Below are 20,695 nucleotides of genomic sequence, written 5' to 3'. Positions count from 1 at the left end.
CCTGCAGCTCTTTTGCAACCAGGGAACTGGCCTGAAGCTTTGAAATCACTGTGCTGCACTGCCTGATGACTAACTGTTAATTGGGTGTATATGGCTTTATAGCAACTGCTTCAAATTTGTCCAATTTCAATCTCATAGCAAATTTAATTTTAAAACCTTGCAATGCTTTATTATTGCTATACATGTGGCTCGTCTGAGAGATCAGCCAGCCACTGCAGGAGCAGATGTTTCTTTTCCTGATGGGTTGCGTCAACATTGAAGATAGTGATAAAGGTTTTTTAAAAACAAATATGATAGCTTCTGCAAACTTTTTGCTAAAGGTTGCTGTAGGGCAACTACTACTACTGATAAGAGAATGCTCTGAAGCAGACCCAGGTTCTTGAGAGCTTTACTCAACTGCTCAGAGACAAACAGGGGTTTCCCAGGGGTAAATCATTTCCCAGAGAAGGAGATGCAAAGTTGTCTCTTATCGTTTGCAATCTTCCTATGGACAGATTGAGGGTTTCTCAAATACATTTGCTGCCTGAAATTATTTGCTGTTTACTATCATTAGGCATATTTGATTTATGAATTTTTCAGTCCGTGAGCAGCTCAAAGTCAAGTATTTGATATTCAAAAACCTAGCTGTGTCGATGTGTTGATTAGCCAGTCTGAATGCATTAAGATACTTGATATGTTTCTATTTTCTGATTAAAATGAGTGTGCCCTTTAAAAATTGTGTACTACTAAAAACAATAAGCCATTAAAATCCTTAGCCGTTGGCCTGTGCCTTAAGAATACAATCCAGAGTTAGGAAGAAACCGCTGTGGGCTGCTTGCTGTCAAATGATAGCAAAGGACTTTCCTCTAGCTTCTTTTGACAAGGAAAGCTTTTTATTCCATGCATTTCATCACTGTATCTGAGTATCTTGCAGAAGTGCCCTATGCAAAGTGATCAGCATCTGTCGCATGTTATTTCTTTCCTTTTCACAGAAAAAGAATTGAGTGAGATGGGAGGATTTGCTTTGGTACAGATGCCTTCTCCAAAAATACTGTTCTCAGCAAAGCTATCTCTGTCTGGTTAGTTAGACTGGACATTGCACTAGATGAAACACAATTTGTTGATATAGAAATTCCTGTGGTTTTGGTCTCGTCACCAAAACGGTGGAAACCCATGCAAACACCGCAGAGTTTTGCTTTCAGTGACTATCCTGAGAGGTTTGCTCACGTTACTGTTCCTGAATTTCTTCTTGCAGGTAAAATTGTTTAAAAATACATTCATAGAAAAGTAGCATGAATTGGGGGAAAAATGAAATCTTTGAAAAAGAGGAAAGGTAATTCAACCAAAAAAAAAAAAAAAGTCGCAGGGATCATAAGCGGCTTTCACTGAATGCCAGCCCTTTGACCTACCTGTTCAAGCTGCACGGCCACGGTCCCGGCTACCGACATTGGGAAACGTGCTCTGGGACTGCTGCAAACCCGGGCACCTCCTGGCAACGTGCGCTGTTCGTCACTGGGGGAAAGATAGGGAAATCGGCGGGCAACGCCTGGCTGTGTGCAAGGGCAGGACTCAGAGTCGGAGTGATTTTCCATGTGGTCAGCGGCGCTGGTGTGGCTCTGCAGGCCGTGGGGCAGGGCAGGTCCCGCCGGGCTGGCTGGAGGTGGCTATCTGAGTTGGAAATTGGAATTAATTTTCCAACTAAATGCTTTGCAATTTTGCTTCAGATTGTCTTTCCGTGAGTGTTTCACCCATAAAATTCCCCCCCTCCCCCTTAAGTTTTGTGGGAAGCGAACACAAAGGGACATAAAAACCACAGCTTGAAAACGCCAAGGCTGAGCCGAGGGGATGCGTGGTGGGGGACAGCCCTGGCCACGGACTTGCGCATTGGCCGGTCTGAGCAGCGACAAGCAGCTACCGCTTTCTACTCTTCCTTTATTGCCCCAGGCTGGACGAGATAGCGGGGTCTAACCTCACCTGTAAACTGCCGCTGCCGGTGGTGGCAAAAAGGGCAAAGCGTGTGTATTTGCAGGGAGGGGAAGTAGAAAAGCTGCTGGTTATCTGAATCGTAGCTCTGTGGCCTGTGTTGCAGGCCTGATGATAGCATCCCGAGGAAAACAAAAGCATAGAAATCTTTACGAAACATACTTTCTTTTTTTAAAGATAATCACTTGGCTTTTCCACAGCGCATAATAACTGCGCTCATTAACGAAACGCCTAGAGATTTATTAAGCCAGTTTGGTTAATAAAAAACAATTAAAGATTCACTGCTCTGCAACTACCCTGTGCTTTTTATACGCCCAGATGTTAAAATGCAGTAAAATGTTTTCAATCTGTCATCATTTTGACGTGGAGTAATTGTTCGTTAATACTATTTGGATTACATAGCTCCTAGAAGCTCCAGTCAGGGATCAAAGTCTTATTGTACCAGGCACAGTATAGGCTTAACAAACAGCAGCCTGCGGCCCCAAAGAAGCTGAAGGGCGAGATACCCGTGCTCTACCATTTCCAGGTTCCACCTTCTAGCAAGGCGGTCTCTTCCTCTCTTCCCCCCCCCCCCCCCAACCGAGAGTCCAGTTACTCAGCATGAAGCCCATCTTCATGCCTGCCTTGTATTATGCCGCAATGTTTTCTGTAGCCCTCAGTTAATAGGAACATGCCTGGTGCTGTGGTCGGAGGTTATAAAGGGAGCGGAGAAGAGGAAGGTAATTCTTCCTTCCAGGAATCTGATCCATCACGCACCACAGAGTTTCCTCTTCAATACCGTTCCCTCTCACTCCCCAGAACATGTATTGGGTCAAAACATGTTATGGTTTGATTTTTCAGTTAATGGCTACTGAGGCTTGGTTTCGGTATGCAGGAAGCAAGCACAGCAATTGAAATTCAGGCTGTGGGAGAGGAATAGCTTAGTCTTCATTTCAGTACGTCACACGCACACGTACCTGCCCATACAGTTTTGTCTCAGATGCAGTAAACAAGGAGCTTGATTCAGTATTGTGCCGTGGTCACATGGCACACTAGCGAGCATAACGTGGCAATGCAGAGTGCTCCCAGCATAGATTGTTCCTAAATCACAAAACGCCTCCTCGGAGGCAGAGAACAAACCTGTGACTGCTGGCTGTGGCTGAGTGAAGGTCCCTGATTCGTTCCAGCGAGCTGTTAGGGTGGTGTTGCCTTTTCTTTTCCATTAGTGAAAAGGGACCGCTGCTCAGCTGAGCTCTGTTCAATGCTCACTTCCTTTCTTCATCTCTTCATGGCTCACTAGCATCAGAGTAGTTGGAGGAAATTAAATGACAGCCAGAGAGACACGAGTTTTCTCATCAGGTGGGCTGTAGGGGATATGACAGCTTCTCATCTAGCTCTTGCTCCATCTTAAACCTTCTTTCATCTCTGTGCTGGTCTAGCGAGGTTAGTGATTTGGTCTAGGGGTTTCTAATAAGCTCATCAAATTAAAATTAACATTTTATATTTCAAAAAAAATTAGAGCTAAAAATGCAACACAAATTAGGCACTATCACGTTATTTTCCAGACTCTCTTCACTCTCCTGTGTGCTTCCCCACATGGAACAGCAATGGTTTTGCTTGTCTCAACCCAGAACAACCATTTCTGAGCATGTTGTACCCTGGGGCCAGTCCTGCTGGGCCTTGTCCTCTCCTGCCATGTTTCCCTTCGCCTTCAGATGTTTTGGCATTGTCTTTCATTTTTCACTCTTTTACTGGATGAAATTATTTTGACAGAAGTGATCCTCTGTAAAAACACCTGAGAACTTGCTCATCTCTTTACATTCCTGTTTTATATTTTGATCTTTTTTCTATGCTGGTTCGTGACTGTTACATATAGCCTCCTGTGCTTCATCACAGAAGTTTTACAGGGTTTGGTCCCCACCCCTTCATCCCTGAGGAGGATGTAGGTGCTGAGAAATATAGTACAGTTAGGCTGGTAAAGTTAATTGGTGATGAATTTCCTTTTTCCATTGTAAAATATAGGTAAGCAGGCAAGAGAGTTAGTTGAAGCGTCTATAAAAGGCATCAGAAATGTTCAGTAGGGGCCATATGGTGTTCTCCATACTGGTATCCTGCTCTCCTTACACGCACTGAGCCCTAGGTGAATGCCTTATCTAGCTATTTAAGGCATTTAATTAATACCTCAGATAGAGTGCTGATCCTTGTTGCTCCCACGTACTGACAGAGTAGAGCCAGGAGAGCAGACTGGCATTATTAAAATGTGCCATGCAGCTCTAAGAGGAGACTTTCATCCTGACAAAAGCATTCAGCATTTGAGCTGATCTGAACCCGCTCACGTGTGTAACCTGAGAAACCTCACCGGCTCTGAAAGGAGGACGGAGGCTGCAGCAGCGGGCTTGTGCGGGGCACCGGCGCGCCAGCTGGGCGAGCCTGGCGTGCCGCCAGGAGAGCAAATACATGCGCCTTTGCTCTTTGCCGTGTTGACACGCGCTGACGTGTTTGTTAGTGTCATTAGGGTTTCGTACACCCTTTGTAGGGTGGCGTGACAGGCCCTGGCTGTGAGGCCCTGGCCTGCTGCCGTGGGCAGCCCTCACTGACGCTGGCCCTGGGTAGCCACCAGCCTATGCGGTGCCTTGACAGCGTGTTTGGGTGAGTCATCTGGGCGAGCGGGCAAGGAGGACCACCAGCTAGCTGTCTGAGTGGGAGACTGGCAGCCCGTCCTGGCTGGCATGTTACAAACGACCCGATGCCGAGGAAGCAGGAGCTGCACCGTGCACTTTGTCAGCAAAGGCTCAGGAGAGGTCTGGGAACTGCAAACGTTTCCCGTAAGCTACCGGTCTGTAGGTCATGAATTCTTCGTTAAAGGGTTGCAGAAATGATTCAGAGAAACGAACAAGGGTGAGACTGCTGCAAACTGTTCACACCAAGCCAAAGGCAAAACAAAGAAGCGTGGAATAAATTATTTTGTGCCAACAGAGCTTCAACAAGTGCTGGATGCAGAATTGCTAAACAAGGGCAAACAGACTGATGAAAGCAAGAACTTCATTTTGATATTCCTTCCACGGAAGACTGGCTGTAACAAAGCACCCCTTGCCATGTTTCATTGAAACAATCTTCAATGCCCCTGTATGAAGAGGGAGAGGAGGGACACCAAGGTGAGAAGAGCAAGGATATCAAAGCGCTCCTTCATAGTCCTGGTTACTAAATATTTACTAGCAAAGTTTGGTAATGCGAAACAGCAGTGCCATGACCATATTACTTGTAAGGATAATGTCGTGACAGCTCTGCTTTTTTTGTTTTTTATTTTGTTTTTGTTTTTAAAAAAAGTTTCGGTGTTACTCGTGATGATGAAATGGGCTTGTTTTCGTGGAGAATTTCAGTGCTACCTACCACAGAGCGAAACCAAGCTTTCAGTTTTGTGGACATTTCAGTACAACGTACTTTCATATTCTGTTCCTCACTCAAGTGAAACCCAAAGTCCAAAATTTCCCATGAAATCAAGTTCTGAAAAATAATGTCAGGTTGAACACAGTAAGCTACTGCAATAACATTGGAATCTTTTTTTTTTTTAAAACGTTGCAACACATTAAACCTTTTGGAAAACACGGAGAGGATCCAGGAGCGATGGATTTTTCATAAGCAAAAAAAAATGAGGCCGTTCCAAAATCAAAACGGAATATAGTGACAATATTGATATATGCTGTGTCCTCCTCTTAGTTGAAATTCATCGCTAGTGGCTTTCATGTTTGATAGAGGGGTGTTTTCTGAAGCAAAAATATTCCACTGGGAAATTTCTGACCAATTCTAGTGCTAATATGAGTGTTCGCTGCCTGTGTTTTGGCGTTGTTTTTAAGAATCCTCTCTGTAGTTCTGAAGCCAGTGGATATTTCTCCTAAAAAATATGGCCCCAAAGAGAAATATTTTTCATACCAAATCCCCCCTCCCTCAGGTGGCCATGGGATCTAGCTGTGTGGATTCATTATGTGTTGTTAAGCAGCTGCCACATTTCACTCCAGAAACAGTGGTACCTCATTTATGAGCAAAACGATTCACATGTGAACGGGGTCAAGTGATGAACCCCTGGGTTAATCTGCACTAAGGGGCGGCTTGTGGGCATAGGCTGGGTAAAAACAGATATGGAAGTAGGACTTTGGTATTTGCCTAATAGTTCAAATGCTCATAAAAGTTTGTGCTTTAGAAAGGTGGGTCCTGCCAGAAACATGAGCTCATGAAATCAGAGCAAAGGAGGTAGTGGCTTGTCTGGGAGTAAGATTATTCATAGCCTTCCTGCATCTTGACTAAGAGAGGCAAATAAATGGCAGCATGTGGCCGATACAGAAAATTATGAAAGAGTAAATGAAATGGCTTAATAGCATTTTTCCATTAGTGCCAGAATACAAAAGCAGTGGGATACCCAGTCAAAGTGACTGCAGCAAATGTGAAGGCTATTGAAGGAAGATTCCTCCTTTACACAAAAAGTAGCTGTGTTCACTACCCTGGAGAAATTCCCAGCCTATTTCTCTTATTTACCACGGTGTAAATTAGGACTATCTCTGCTAAAAGAATGGGATCCTTACAAGGGCAGAAAGCAGTGGAAATAAGAAATTTAGGCATATGTGTGAAATCTTGCAAAAAGGTAACAGTCATCAGCACATAAACTGTATGGGTGGAGTGAGGAGAGCTGCCTTTCTTAAGGCTAAAGCTTCCAGAATTATTTAGGCAAAGTTACGCTGTTCTTTTTCCCCCTCCAAAAGATGACATAAAACTTGCTGCTTCGGAGAGGCTGTTGGCTTCATGGAACAGCATTCTGCCCTTGGGACAGCTGATGGGCATCAGGAAGATAAATATATTTCTTTTAAAATCTATTTTAAAAGAAGCTCTGGTTTTGTGTAGTTTACTTTTATTCCACGGAGGAGAGGAACAAGGGTGGATTAAATTCCAGAATATGTTAAGTTCTGTGGTGCCAGCTGAGACCTTGAAAGTCATGCTAACTTCTCAGAAAACAAGGGTTCCCAGCAAATTATTTACCCTTTGGTGTCGGTGTGAATTAGACAGCAGGAAGAATTGCACAGCTGCTGTTGGTCGTGAGTGTAGGGGCCCTCTTTTATTTGTGTATTTAACAGCCCCGAGGTGGTATTTGACACCGTAGAGGTAGTTCTGGGTTTCCAGTGATCTCTCAGCATCTTTTGCTCATGAGTGGATTAAGCTGCACAGCTACCCCAAACGTAGATTCGTGTCCCTGCTCTTCAAAAGCAGACCTTGAGTCAGGGCAACGTTGCATCTGCCAGAGTCTCGCCGGGTGCCATGAGCAGAAAACAACTCCGTTCTGCCAGAGCAAAGCGCTGTGCTTTTCAGCCGAATATCCCTCCTCTTTTGTGGGGTGCCACAAACACTTAGGGGAGAGCAAATACTCCAAAGGCTCATTACCGTGAGTAAATCCCTCTGCTTTCTGGCTTTCGTTCTCTGGAGCCACTGTGAAAATGGACACATCAGTATAGCCTTCTGCAGAAAAGCTGACAATCACAAAATGGTGTCATGCTGCAATAACTGAAATCTCCTGCCAGGTTGGTGATGACGCTTTCTAATCAACTTTGCAATGAATATTTCTTAAATCATGTTAATCCACCATTTAAGCAGAGATATCAGTTCCAGACAATGAATCACCATACCTGGAGGGGAATATACCTGCCGTTTCCCCAGAGAGGAGGCGATTAACAGCACACGTGCTGTCAGATGAGCTAGCAGCACCAGCATTTATCACCCCAGAGCTCCTCTCCTGCAATGAAGGAAATCTTTGCTCCCTGCTTCTGGTGCAATCAGCTTTTATTTATGTAGCAGTAGTGAAAAACAGCTCTTAAAGGAAAACTGCACCTGTTTTGCTCTCTGGGGCAGGTTTTACTCTAATTTACGCAGATGCATTTCCCACTGGAGCTTGCTAAATGTTGAGTTCTCATGTGGAAGTGAGAAACCTAAAACGTGAGCAGGCAAGATACAGTGCACAGCTTTTAAAGATTCAGGTCTGGAGTCCCGCAGACCTGAATTAAACATTGGTGAAGAAGCTGAACTGTCTTTTTCCTGAACATTTTTATGTTCTCCTCTCCTCAAGCTCCTGGGGACCAGCTGCTCTGGAAAGCGCTAGCATCGCACCTCAAAGAAATTGCAGTCCAAGTACAAAGTATGGTTCTGAAGACATTTCTGATCCCAGGTGATAGTCATTTTGGGTAATGAAAGAAGTAGGCAATGGTTCTATTTTCTGTGTTAAGCCCCAAGCTAAACTTCATGTACGTTCACTGTGGAGCAACTTTTCTGCTGATGAATAAATTGTGGTATCTTGAAAAAGAGAGGGTCATTTCTTGGGATAAATACCTCACCTGCTGTGCTTATGCAGCCATAGCCTGAGCTAGATTCACCCTCACTAACTTGCGTATTTACAGCAGTGGCACCTTGGTGGCGTGGTGCTTAGGTTGCACTAACAATATAGGCCCTCAGGTGATTGCCTTTGCAATCAGTTTGAACTTCTGTGCTGCTACCGCTGTGTCCTGTTTGTAGGCTGACCAGGTGGCCAAAAGCCAGCCTGGACGCAGCTGCATGAACTGCAGCTCCAGAAACAGAATTATGGAGAAATTTCTGAGAAGGGACCTTAGAAGGGTCATTGAGTTCCACCCATGCTTACATCAGGATTTCAGACTTAGGTGAGGTTGCTCATGGTCTTGTCCAGCTGAATATCTCCAAGGGTGGAAATGCCCCCACCTCCCAGAGCCGAACCACCTAGAACAATTTTTTTCCCTCCACCCACTTGGAATTTGCCTCGCTGCCGCTTGTACCTGTTGCCTCTTGCCCTTTTGCTGTGCACCTTTGAGAAGAATATGGCCCCACTTTCTCTGTACCTTTTAGGTAGTGGAAAACTGCAGTTAGACCTCATTCTCCAGGCTGAACAGAGAGCTCTCTCAGCCTCTCCTCTTACGCCATGTGCTCCAGGCTCAGTGTCTCTGTTACACTGGGGAGCCCAAAACTGGACACCGTACAGCAGATGTGATCTCAGAAGTGCTGTGTGGAGGGGAAGGATCCCCTCCCTCGACCTGCTGGCTACACTCCAGCTCTTGCGGGCAGGATGCTGTTGGCTGTCTTTGTTGCAAGGGTGCATGGCTGGCTTGTGTTCAGCTTGTTGTCCACCGGGACAACTAGATCCTTTTCTTCACGTATACATTCACAGAATATAGGAATACACTTAGAGATGCTTCTAGGGAATGTGCCTCAGAGAATGTGCTGCATACCATTCTCCTGGAAATTGCACTTCTTTAGGCTATCTCAGTTTGGCCTCCCAAAAAATAACCTTCTCCCCTTCCCACACAATTGCAAGATCCTTAACTTTGGTCTTTAGGATAATGGGGTCCAGTTCCTAGATGTCCTAATTATAGGGATAACCCTTGCCTCTTCAGCCAGTCCTACCTACCCAAGTGAGTAAACTGATACAGAATTCAAGTTCTGGTATAAGAGCCCAGTGTAAATAACAAGAAATGTTGGCCTGAAAATACCTACTACCTATGCTGCTGCAGAAAGAATGATACACAGCTCTGATAGCTGCTTGCTTCACGGTGAGTACTGCCAGCCTGTGCCTGGTCCCAGTATCATTTTTGCGTTTCCTGGAGCTGCGAGGAGGAAAGCAGATAACGTGAAAGTTTAGGAGCTACAAACAAATCCTGCTTTTCCTATAAGAACAACCATCTGAAGCCACAGTAGCCTACAGGAGACTAATTACTAACTTACTTAGACAGATAATAGAAGTAGTTTATATACATATAGATATGATATATGCTATAGTATCCGCATGAAACTATGACTGAGTCATATTGTTTATTTTTTGGCCTTGAACTTGAGTTCAACCTGGCTACGTTTACTAAAGGAGGGGCAAAAGCTGCTCTATAAAGGAACACGGGATAATGCTATCACTTCTGTCAGTCTATTGGTTTTGGCTGGATAGTTCCACCGGAGGTGTTGCAGGTAAAACATCACTTTGCTGTTTTACTTAGTACAAGGTAAAGCAGGCGAAATACAAGTAATAGTGCTGGAAAAGCACCGTGGACACATTGAGAGGGATTTGACTTGGGGAGATAGAATAAATTAGAGTTCCCCATCCTTAATATTACCTGGAGGAAAAGAAAAGATGAATTTGCCATCCTAAAAAGAACCTTACAGTAAAACGGTAAGTTGTCAGAAGTAATTGGATCAAGTGGGAGTGGAGATTCTGGAAGGGGAGGACTCTACAGTTACTGTGCACTGCTGTTAAATGAGGCAGAAAAAAGGTAGGTGGAACTATCCTATGCTGTGTATAAAAAGGAGGGGGAAATCACCCTAATAAACAACCAGAAGGAAGTACTTTATAGACTATTTGGAGCAGAAGGTCATATTAGATGCCACTGGAAAGTAGTCTCTCAGAGGGTTGCCAGAGTGCCTGGCTTTGGTTTTGATTTTCTGAGGGGCTCAAGCCTTTCGGGCATTGTAGGTATGCTGCTGTCCCTCTGCCAGAGAGAGAATTAAGGGCATCTGAGTTCAGTTTTCTGCTTTGTCTCTGCAGTACGTTATTGCTGTGGGCAAGCTGCTGAAAAACAGCGTGCTGTCGTTTGTGTTTTTCTCTGGCTACAATAAGAGTTAACAAACTCAAACCTTAATCCTGATAAGAGCATCCTGAAACCAACCCCCTCAAAGTTTATACAATGCTCCGAAAGTGTAAATGACAGAGTCTTAGAGGGAAAGATGGCTTGCATTACTGTAGCACGTATTGAATATTCTGGACGAAATTAAATGTACATGGATATTTTTGAGTGTTTGAGAAGGAAGAGAGAAAGGACGGCTGCTGCGCTTCCGGAGTTCTTCATAGTGTCTGAGGCAGGTTCAACTGTTCTCCCTAAAGTACAACTGAGCCAGCATACAACGGAAATGTTTTGGAAAAATTGGTGGAGTGGAAAAGAAGGTGGACAGTTGAGCTATGAAATAGGAAATGTTTCTAATTGTCTAATTTCCATTCTAGTATTCAGTGGAAAATAGCAGAAGATGCCATTGAAGGAAATGATGCCTATACTCTGACATAAATCTTTAGGCAAAGTATGATTAGCTAGCAGTATTTACTATCATTGAGTACCTGACTGCAATAGCAGTGTGACATGTTTTGTGAATGAATGCTGAAGGGAGCTGAGGTGCACCCTTTGCCAGTGGGTTTTAAGCTGTTTATGACTGGAGAAAATGGTGAGTTCCTAGGTTCCTAGGCTAGTTTCTGTGGTGTTCACCAACTTTTCTGCTCCCGTATCCTCAGATACTCACCCTTCCTGTCTGTCTCTTCCGGCTGTCACACCTGACCTCTTTTTCTTTTTTTTCTTTGACCCACTTCCCTCTCTTACCCTTTGCCGTTTGACCCTCTCTGAGAGGCAGTGACAAGCAGTTCTCTGAAAAGGAAGAGAAGGACCAAAAAAAACAAAAAGAAGAGGGAAGTAGATGCAAACTTGGGCATGATTCATGTTTAAATTGCAGATAAGGAAATATCTTGGAGGAGCTCCCAGTATTAAGTAAATGTGTGTTCAACCCCTTCTGAAAAATAATTTCCCTCCTTAGGAGAAGGGGCCCAGACTCTTGTTTTTTGCCAGTGTTTCGCAATGTGTCTGAACTAGCTTTTCTAAGTGTTTGAAATCCCTCCCTCTTCCCTCATGTCCTGTGGTGGGGATCAGTCCAAGGTCTGAGACCCGATCCGTTATAACTTTGTCCCTTGAAGCACTCTTTCTGCCTCAGAATTTGGTAACTGTAAGATGCTCCTGAGTCAGGCAGGCAATATTCTGCGCTGTAAGGTGTTGTGATCTTTGCTGTTGCTAATGCATCCACCAGAGCAAAGCAGAGGAGAGCTGTGGCCAGAGTTCAGGATGCTGCCCCAAAAGGAGAGGGCCTGCAGACTGTGCCGGGTCCAGCTGGGGTGAACCTGGTGTGCGCTGCTCCGTGAGCTCGGTGACTACAGATAGAGATAAAGCTTGTGCATCCGTGCATGTGCGCGCCCAGATACGGCGCCTGCAATGCTGATAAAGTTATTCCTGCAAGGGAAAAGTAGTTAAGTGTATTATTTTCTTCACTCTGGTTGCTAAATTATTCCGGATATATTATACAACGTAATTAAACACGCACACACACATGCTAAAAACTCTTGTTCTCTGTCAGAAGAGAGGGAACGCGTGTCAGCCCCAGCCTTCAAGCTCTGTTAGTTTTAATTTGAGTTGTGGAATTAGTAATCAGTTTTACTGGAACACTGTTGCAGGAAATAGATCTTAGCATGCATGGGGCCTGGGCACAGTTTCAACTGAGTATTTGTTAAGAAGAAGCCATTCCCTTGTCGTGTTATGGTACATTACATAAGATTTATTTCCATTGTATTAAAAAACGCAAGCCCAAAGGGAATGTTCTGTCTTCTTGTTGGCCGAGGGTGACTTCTGATTTTTTGTGGGGCTTTTAATTAAAACAGTAAGACACAAAACTCCTTGTCTTTCCAGGCTGTTGTTACCAGTCCTGAGAGGACAGTGCCAAAAGGCCAAGTGACTTCAAGGACCGGGAAACGCAATGACTCTAAGTAAAAAATGAGGGAGCTGTATCACTGCTTCAGTGAGGCCAAGCCTGTGTTTTTCACACATGTGTGAAAGGTTCACAGCAAAAATCTGAGGTGTAGCTCTTATTGGAATTGCTTGCTCTCTTTATACAGCACCAGGAATATGTCAGGTGCACAGATATGTTTGCTTGGTAGTAAAGAACCCATTCACCTACTAAAAAAAAGATGGTATCCAGTGGCTTGAAGCTGAAACTGAGTAAGTTCAGGTTAGAATTAACACAGTGAAGGTACCTAGCTGTAGGAATGGCTTACCCAAGGCATGCGGTGGATTTTCCACTGCAAGCTGATAAGATACAGCTTAAGTGGAAGCCAGGAGCTAGATGCATGAATTGCTGGATCTAGCGCAGTGGCTTATGCCAAGCTGGAAGCCAGAGGAGGGATCACAGTGTTCCCTTTTGACCTTAAAAATCTGCTAACGCAAGACTCTACCAAGGGCTTCCTTACAGAAAGGGACAAGACTGGAATTAAAGGTCAGGACAGTTGTCTTTTTATTTTTGAGAGGGATGTACCCAGGGGACTGTGTCATTTTGCATGGCCAGATGTGCTGGAGGAACCCAGAGGCAGATCAACCCCTGATGGTACTTCTCTAAATTCTGAAATCTACAGCAGTGTTTTTAGCTAAAGGACGATCCCCAGGAGACGGAGCACATATGTGTGTCTGTCTCTGTTGAGCCATGCAGCTCTGGGAAGGGCACAAGATGAGTGCATGTCAAAACCTGTATTTTGTACAGACAGAACAAATTGCTCTTTAAAAACCCTGGCTCCCCTGACCCTTGAATGTGCAAGTCTTTTTTGCCTACCCCTACCTGTGCCCTTCTCTCACTCTGTCCCCAAAGCTCTCCCACCCCACAGTTCAGTATCTCCATTTGAAATGCATTGCCTCCCTTTGGAAAGAAAGCAGATCTTTTATGGCAAGAGTCCTGCTGCGGTCTTTGGTGACTGTAAAGGGAGAAAGTCCAAAACAGGAGATGTTATCACTCAGATTTTTCCCTAGCTGTGCCCGTAGCTGTATCAGTACATCTGACCAGACCAGATTTTCACTGTTTGTATATGAAATGTTCATTTTTCCTATGCGAGTCTCCTCTTGCCTTTAAACAAACACATCTAACAAAGGTGGGACCAAACACGCTCCAGACTGGAATTCCTACAGATGCCAGACAATATCTCCCCAGTTTAGATATGCCTACAATTCAGATCTGTTTAAATATTGGCCCCAGCTGAACTACCGAGTCCAAAAAGCCTAGATTCTGGAGCACACTCACGTCTGCGAGCAGTGCACATCAGATATATGCCTGGGTGTTACAGCTTAGTTCCATCTCAGCCCTGTAGCTCCTAGCAAGTCTGGTTCATGCTGGCAGGTGCCCACCCACAAATGTGTCCAGGGCCTTTGGAGCAGGTCTGGAGGAAAGACAACAGCAGGCTGGTCTCTGACTTGTGCAGTTCTCACAGGGAGTGACTGGCAAGTGCTCACTTGTTGCCTGGGCAAGCAGAATACAGTAAATAACTCCAAAGATAACTCCCTAGGCACAAGTGCAGTCCACGGGCAGAAGAATCATCAGTACACGTGGGCAGCCTACGTGCTGGTACCATCTTCCTCCCCTCCCTTGTGTTTGCAGCTCCCGCTCCATCCCACAGCCCATGCTCTGTTACATCGCATATGTCCCTCAACAGCAGCATCTTGTCTCTCTAACAGCTTTGTTCTCTCTGTCCTCAGGGAAGACTCAAAATTGAATTTGTAGCAGTGACAGCACTGGTTTAAGATAAACCAGTTGGGATTTGACTATTCCATTTTCCCCAGGCATTTCCAGCTAATAAGGATTTTGTCACTGTTACTGGCCTCAGCCTTGCATGCTGCTGCAGCAGAGCCTGCTCGGGGAGGGGGGGGGTGTCTGCTTTCTCCATGCGTTCCCAGCGTGCTGCCTCGGAGCTGGTAATTAACGGCAGTCCCTGTCTTCTCTCCTTCGCAGAAAAGGGGCACAATGCTCTCCCCCAAATCTTCTAGGAGGTTAGGGCAAGACTGGCAAACAACGGGGGCAGCTGGAAGCCTCCAGAATCTGAAGAAATTTAATAATCAGGACTTCAGCCTCCTGCGAGCCTCGTGTCTGAGCCAAGGCCTGCTGTTTGAGGATGCCACCTTCCCAGCTCATGTCAGCTCCATTGGTCCCAACCTACTCCCAGAGGACAAGCTGTGGCGTATACAGTGGAAGAGGCCAACTGTGAGTTATGCCAGCTATGGTGTTTCATAGTGCTGCCTCTGAAGGGGAGTGCTGACTTTCAGGTTGTAAAAGCCTTTGCCTCTGGGGATGGGACCTGGGTTGAAGTAGGGAAGTAGAGCTCAAGCACTTGGAAGCACGACACTGCAAGGAGGGACTCTTGCGAGGAGATACATGGAGGGAAGAAAATCTCTTTACAGCGCTTCCCTCCATGTGTTCTGGATCGATTCCCCATTGCAGGCCAGGGCAGAAGGGAGGGCGGTGCTGTAAAATGCTTCAGGAGGCCGTGAGGTTTACAAGCAGCTCGTGGGAGAAAGCCACCGTTTACTGCACGCCTCGAACTCTTGGGCAGGAGCTAACCAAACTCTGGACCTTTGCAGAGCCTTTTTATTCCACATTTTTCTCTCTGAGTCCTGGGGCTCACAAACTGTCCCTTTAAATCAGTTCCCTGCCTCTCCTCTGCTCTGAAAATGAATACATTCCTCAATTTTGGTTTGTCTGAAGCAAGCAGTGACCTAAATCAACTATGCTGAGGTTTTCTTTCTTGCTTTTGGTAAACATGCAGATTCTGGCCTTCCACTATGGCGACTCATGTGGCTTTACCCATGGCTGTAGGTCTATATGGGTTTGCATTGGCTATGACTGATGCATTCTCTTTTATTAGACGTAGCGAGCCCGTTGGTCTGTCAGCTCCTGAGTCTGTTAGTTTACTAAAGCTCTAGAGTCCAGGTCTGGGTACAGTTCCACTGGGTCATGGGCTCAAAATCTCTGTATAAGGCAGGTAGCTATGCTCGATCCTTCTCTAGCGCTCTGACCTAGTCTTTGCATTTAGTTTTCCTCATATCCATCTGAGTTCAACCCACAGAGGTGTGAAAGAGCCTGTGTTGCCGGGAAAGGGTCTCAGACGTTCACCACCTCTGGGTTTGTCCCACAGAACTAGTGACACTAGGAATAGATCCAACTTACTATGCACTCTGCTGCCATGCCAATTGCAAGATTGTCTTTACAGTCTGTTTTAGAGGGGTTTGTCTACCTAGGTGAAAAGTTACCTGTAATTTCCCTAGGGAAGACTGTTTCATACCAGAATATGTTTCCCAGAAAGCAAGTGAAGGTACATCCTGCTTACAGAGTCTGACCAATTTAACCTATGTCCATAGTCTTCTCACTAACCACCACTGGATCCCTCTGACGATAAAAAATTTGGCTAGAAATGTACCTGTGACAAAAATGGCAACTTAGTCCTATTAATTGCTGAGCTTCTATCTTCCGAGTCATCTAGTATCTGGTTACTCAAATGGCAGACAGCAATTACAACTGCTGTTGTTGTTCCAGATCCAACACAGCAGTTGAGCAACATGCTGCTTCTATTTTACCTTGTACGTTGTCAAGAGAATTACCAATTACGTTCAGAGTTTGGAGTCTTCATATGTGGTGGTAATGTATAAAGCAGATAGCAGTACTCAGTGGTGACAGTCAGAAACAACTTGTTTTGACTTGTAAAGTGAGCCAATTTGATAGGGAGTGCCTGCAGGAGGAAACAGATCAGGAATACCAAGACAGCATTTTAAGTATCGCTCTTCCTAATTACCTAAAACTGTGCAGTCGTTGCAATTTCCCATTAGATGTGAACTGCTACAGGCCATGTTTTCAACCCCAGGACCTCATTTTATGTCCATTGAAACACGTAATGCAATTTGTAACTGAGATTTTGCCTGTAGAACTTCAGGCATTACTAGAGGTGGGGGTAGTAGTACCAAATACGGCAGAAGCTTTGTAGGCAAACCACTATGTGATCATGCAATTAGAGGTTATATCATAACAGCTCTGCAGTTAAGAGGTCTTTTTACTCACCCGTAATTTTGAAAAATGGAAGAGAAGTGCTGTTTTAGGCTAAACAAAAGTATTTTCTGTCGCTGGTCTCTTTTAAAGGTCAGTCAGAGAGGCAATTCTACTTGAAAAGTTTGGTCAGAAAGTGAGATGTTCCTTTGAAAAATGTTCGGAACAATCTTTTTCTTTGTTTGGTGCTTTTCCTTCATGCAAGAAATGGAATGGAACAGAGGAAGTCACCAAATGTTTCAGTGGTGCTGAATCTCCATTTTTTTTTTTTGTCAACGAATGTTTTAGCTGTTTCACTCTGTTCTAATCATAATGCATCATATGCAGATGTAGAAAGAAATTGAATTAGCATGGCCCAGATAACGTGGATTGTGGGTGGTGGTGTTAAATTCTGAATGTTTCATTTTATAACGTTAATTATATTTTCAAACTACCTATGTTTGTGGGGAGAAAGGTTACCATTTATACGGCAGCGCCTGGGCCTTGCGACAGAGGTAGCCCTCCCACCCCCCCGTGTGCTAGATACGGTGCCCATTACACTCTTTAGTCAGGATAGTCCCTGATCCGTGGAGTTTATGATTTAAAAGGTAAAATTGGGCAAAGGGTAAAGTTGCTGAAGGTGTTTCTCGGGGATATGCAGCTGTTCAGTGAAAGAGGCAAGCAGCAAAGCATGGTCTCCCCGGGGCACAGCCTCCTGCTCCTGCAGCTGCTCCCCGTTTGGCTCTTGGAGAGCCTGATGCTTGACACCATAACCAGAATCAGGCTTGTTGCCTCAACCATTGTTGCATCCCTCTAACGGCAATCTCTGCCTCAAAAATCAAATTTGGCAGCACGTATTTGTGCTAGCAGGTGCCTTCCTCCGCACGCAGCCCCATGGTTTGTAACAGGGGTCTTGATGGAGTCAGGCAGCGCCAGGTAAGAGCTCGTATATCTCTCTCACGTAGCTGGTGTCAGGGGAAGAGTCCCCTGACTTGGGTCTAAAAGAAGTCTCCTGGACAGGGGCTATACAAAGAGACTTCTTAAATGTAAACATGAGCAAAGGGTATGCCTGAGCAGCTAAAAAGTATTGGGCAAAATGATACGGTCTGAGACAATGCTTGTTTACTGGGAAAATTGATTCATTATTTGATTCAGTGATTGTGTAAAAGGGTTCGCTCACATTTTTTTCCTCTCCTCTTCTGTGCCTTCCTAATGCAAGTTTCACTTTCATTCTGGAGCAATGTGTGTATCAGGGAAAAGGAGAACTTTTATTCAGGAAAGAAATCAGGTGACAGTTTGAAGTTAACCTGAAAACTTAACTCCATAGATTTTTCCCCTGCACTATTAAAAAAAAAAAAACGGGGGTGGGGGTGGGGGGAAGAAATTTGGATTGTCACATGAATATCTTTAAGCAAGTTATAGGAAATGGACAGTGATGACAGATGGTGTTGTCCTGCACTACCTGCAGTTTTGTCACCCTATGGGGCCATTTTCCAGTATGAGGCAAAGGCACTTTCCAGCTGTTAATGATGGCAGTTCAGAGCTTTAATATTTCATAGTGACTGCAAGGGTACAGTGGCCCTTGGATTCTACTCAGTATTTCTCCTTGATAAAAATCAAAAGCAATTCACCTTATTTGTGTGTGTGTGTGTGTGCAATCAGCGTAATTGAATGAAAGCAGCGTTTCCAGCCCGCTGTTGTTTCCGCCTTTGCCTACTCAGCTGATTGAATCTGACCTCAACTTCAGAGCTAATATCTGCCAGCCGAGGAAACTGCAGTGCATCACCTCTTATTATATCTGTCTCTCTGCACTGACTTTAAACAAGGAAGATTTATTTACATAAAACCTCCAGGCTCTGCTACTTTTGGAAGGGGCTTGTTGTTGGGGGAATGTTCACATCCCTGTTTGAGGGGAAAGTAGCACGTGTGTCCTCCTGCTCACTCCCGCACTTCCCCAGTCAGGTAGCAGGATTATACGGCTCTGGAGATGTGGGGAATGGCTGGTAGCACTGTGCCACTTTGAAAACTTCAGCTAGTACCAAATTCCTCCTGAGCATTAGCCTTGGTCCCTCCGAGCAGCAAGGCTGAACAGGTAATAATCTTGTGTGCTATGTAGCCCACAGTACTGGCTACCTGCTTGTCTACCTAGGGGTGTAAAAATAACAAACTAACACTATCTCAGCCTCTGCTGTGTTTCCTGGAGGTTTCCTGATTAGGAGGAAGCGGAGAAAAGCTGTGTGGAGGGACATCGTCCAGTATAAGGCAAGACTGGAAAATATCAGCCCTTCTAACATGGGCAGCGCTGAAGGACCTCGGCTTTGGGACGCCTGCTGCTGCAACAGCGATCCAGATAGCCCTGGAAGATATCCCTGCGTCGTACAGGCAGACACCCTGGCAGAGCACACGATTCCTACTTGAGGCACACTCCGGGTTCATACCAAGCGAGAGATTAGAAGCTGCAGTTTTCAGTGCCTTGTTCTCCCTTTGCTTCCCTGAACCAAATTAACCTGGACTGGAAAAGAGAATGGTTAAGAGGAACAGTGAGAGACTGAAAAGACCACTCTGACTTGAAGCCAGACAAAGCTGAAGCATGGATTGAGACCTGGCTAGGCGGCAGAGCTGAGAGGGCTGTGGTCAGTGGTGCGGAGTCTAGGTGGAGGCCTGTAGCTAGCAGTGTCCCCCAGAGGTCAGTCCTGGGTCCAGTTTTGTTCAATGTATTCATCAACGACCTGGAGGAAGGGACAGAGAGTACTCTCAGCAAGTTTACTGACGATACAAAACTGGGGGGAGTGGCTGACACACCAGAAGGCTGTGCTGCCCTTCAGAGGGACCTGGACAGGCTGGAGAGCTGGACGGAGAGGAACCTCGTGAAGTTCAGCAAAGGCAAGTGCAGGGTCCTGCACCTACGGAGGCGTAACCCCATGCAGCGGTACAGGCTGGGGACTGACCTGCTGGAAAGCAGCTCTGCAGAGAAGGACCTGGGAGTCCTGGGGGAAAAGAAGTTAAGAGCATGAGCCAGCAATGTGCCCTTGTGGCCAGGAAGGCCAATGGGATCCTGGGGTGTATTAGGCAGAGTGTTGCCAGCAGGTGGAGGGAAGTGATCCTGCCCCTCTCCTCAGCCCTGGTGAGCCCACGCCTGGAGTACTGTGTCCAGTTCTGGGCTCCCCAGGACAAGAGAGACATGGCGCTACTGGAGAGAGTCCAGCGGAGGGCTACCAAGATGATGAGGGGACTGGAGCATCTCTCCTATGAGGAAAGCCTGAGGGAACTGGGCCTGTTTAGCCTGGAGCAGAGAAGGCTGAGGGGGAATCTGATCAATGTGCATAAGTATCTGAAGGGGGAGTGTCAAGAGGATGGGGCCAGCCTCTTCTCCGTGGTGCCCAGCAACAGGACAAGAGGCAACGGGCAGAAACTGAACCACAGGAAGTTCCATCTGAACATGAGGAAAAACGTCTTTCCTGTGAGGGTGACAGAGCACTGGAACAGGTTGCCCAGAGGGGTAGTGGAGTCTCCTTCCCTGGAGATATTCAAAACCCGCCTGGACGCGATCCTGTGCAGTGTGCTCTAGAGGACCCTGCTTGAGCAGGGAGGTTGGACTAGATGATCTCCAGAGGTCCCTTCCAACCTCAACCGTTTTGCAATTCCGTGATTCTGTCACTGCCATCTCGTTGTTAGTTACGCCTTTTATTGACCTCCCTGCTTATGATATAGGGGTATGATTTGTGAGCACAGTTCCCACAGCCAGCTCAAGCATAGGTTTCAAGACTTCTGAAGAACTGTTCTCTGAAAGGCTCAAGATAGCCCTGTATTTACCTTCTTTGATGCAATTTTCATTGTGTTTTAGCATTGAACTGCACTAAACAAGGGGAGGTTGCCAGTGAAATCTGAGCTGGCTTTCTCTTCTGGTGGTTTTTTGGACAGTAGTTCCTTCTCCAGCAGAACCCTATTATCATACTCGTGGGCACCTGGGTTCCTTCCATTGGCAGGAACTGAGGAATTTGCTGTTTTGAGAACGGTAGGTTAGGAACACAGCTATTCTGCCACAAAGCAGAAAATTGAGTTCTGATGGTGCAAGCAAACCCCTCAA

At 45.6% G+C, this 20,695-nt stretch overlaps 1 protein-coding gene across 5 annotated transcripts in view; it reads left to right on the top strand.

The window, feature by feature from the left end:
- The first annotated feature begins 3,803 nt into the window (after positions 1–3,803).
- The window catches only part of CAPN13 (calpain 13), a 65,395-nt gene continuing 48,503 nt past the window's right edge, over positions 3,804–20,695 (top strand). The window contains exons 1-2 of one of the 5 annotated variants that reach the window (XM_009686140.2): positions 3,804–5,096; positions 14,548–14,796. In XM_009686140.2, the coding sequence (XP_009684435.2) occupies positions 5,070–5,096; positions 14,548–14,796 (276 nt within the window). In that variant the 5' untranslated portion in view covers positions 3,804–5,069. Of the gene's footprint in view, positions 5,097–9,901; positions 10,145–14,547; positions 14,797–20,695 lie in introns of those variants that run through there. The other 4 variants (XM_068940109.1, XM_009686156.2, XM_009686147.2 and 1 more) reach the window with 4 other exon arrangements.

This window comes from Struthio camelus, chromosome 3, assembly GCF_040807025.1.
Source record: "Struthio camelus isolate bStrCam1 chromosome 3, bStrCam1.hap1, whole genome shotgun sequence".
In the NCBI taxonomy this organism is placed as follows: Eukaryota; Metazoa; Chordata; class Aves; order Struthioniformes; family Struthionidae; genus Struthio; species Struthio camelus.
This window is presented reverse-complemented; position numbering and strand designations above follow the sequence as displayed.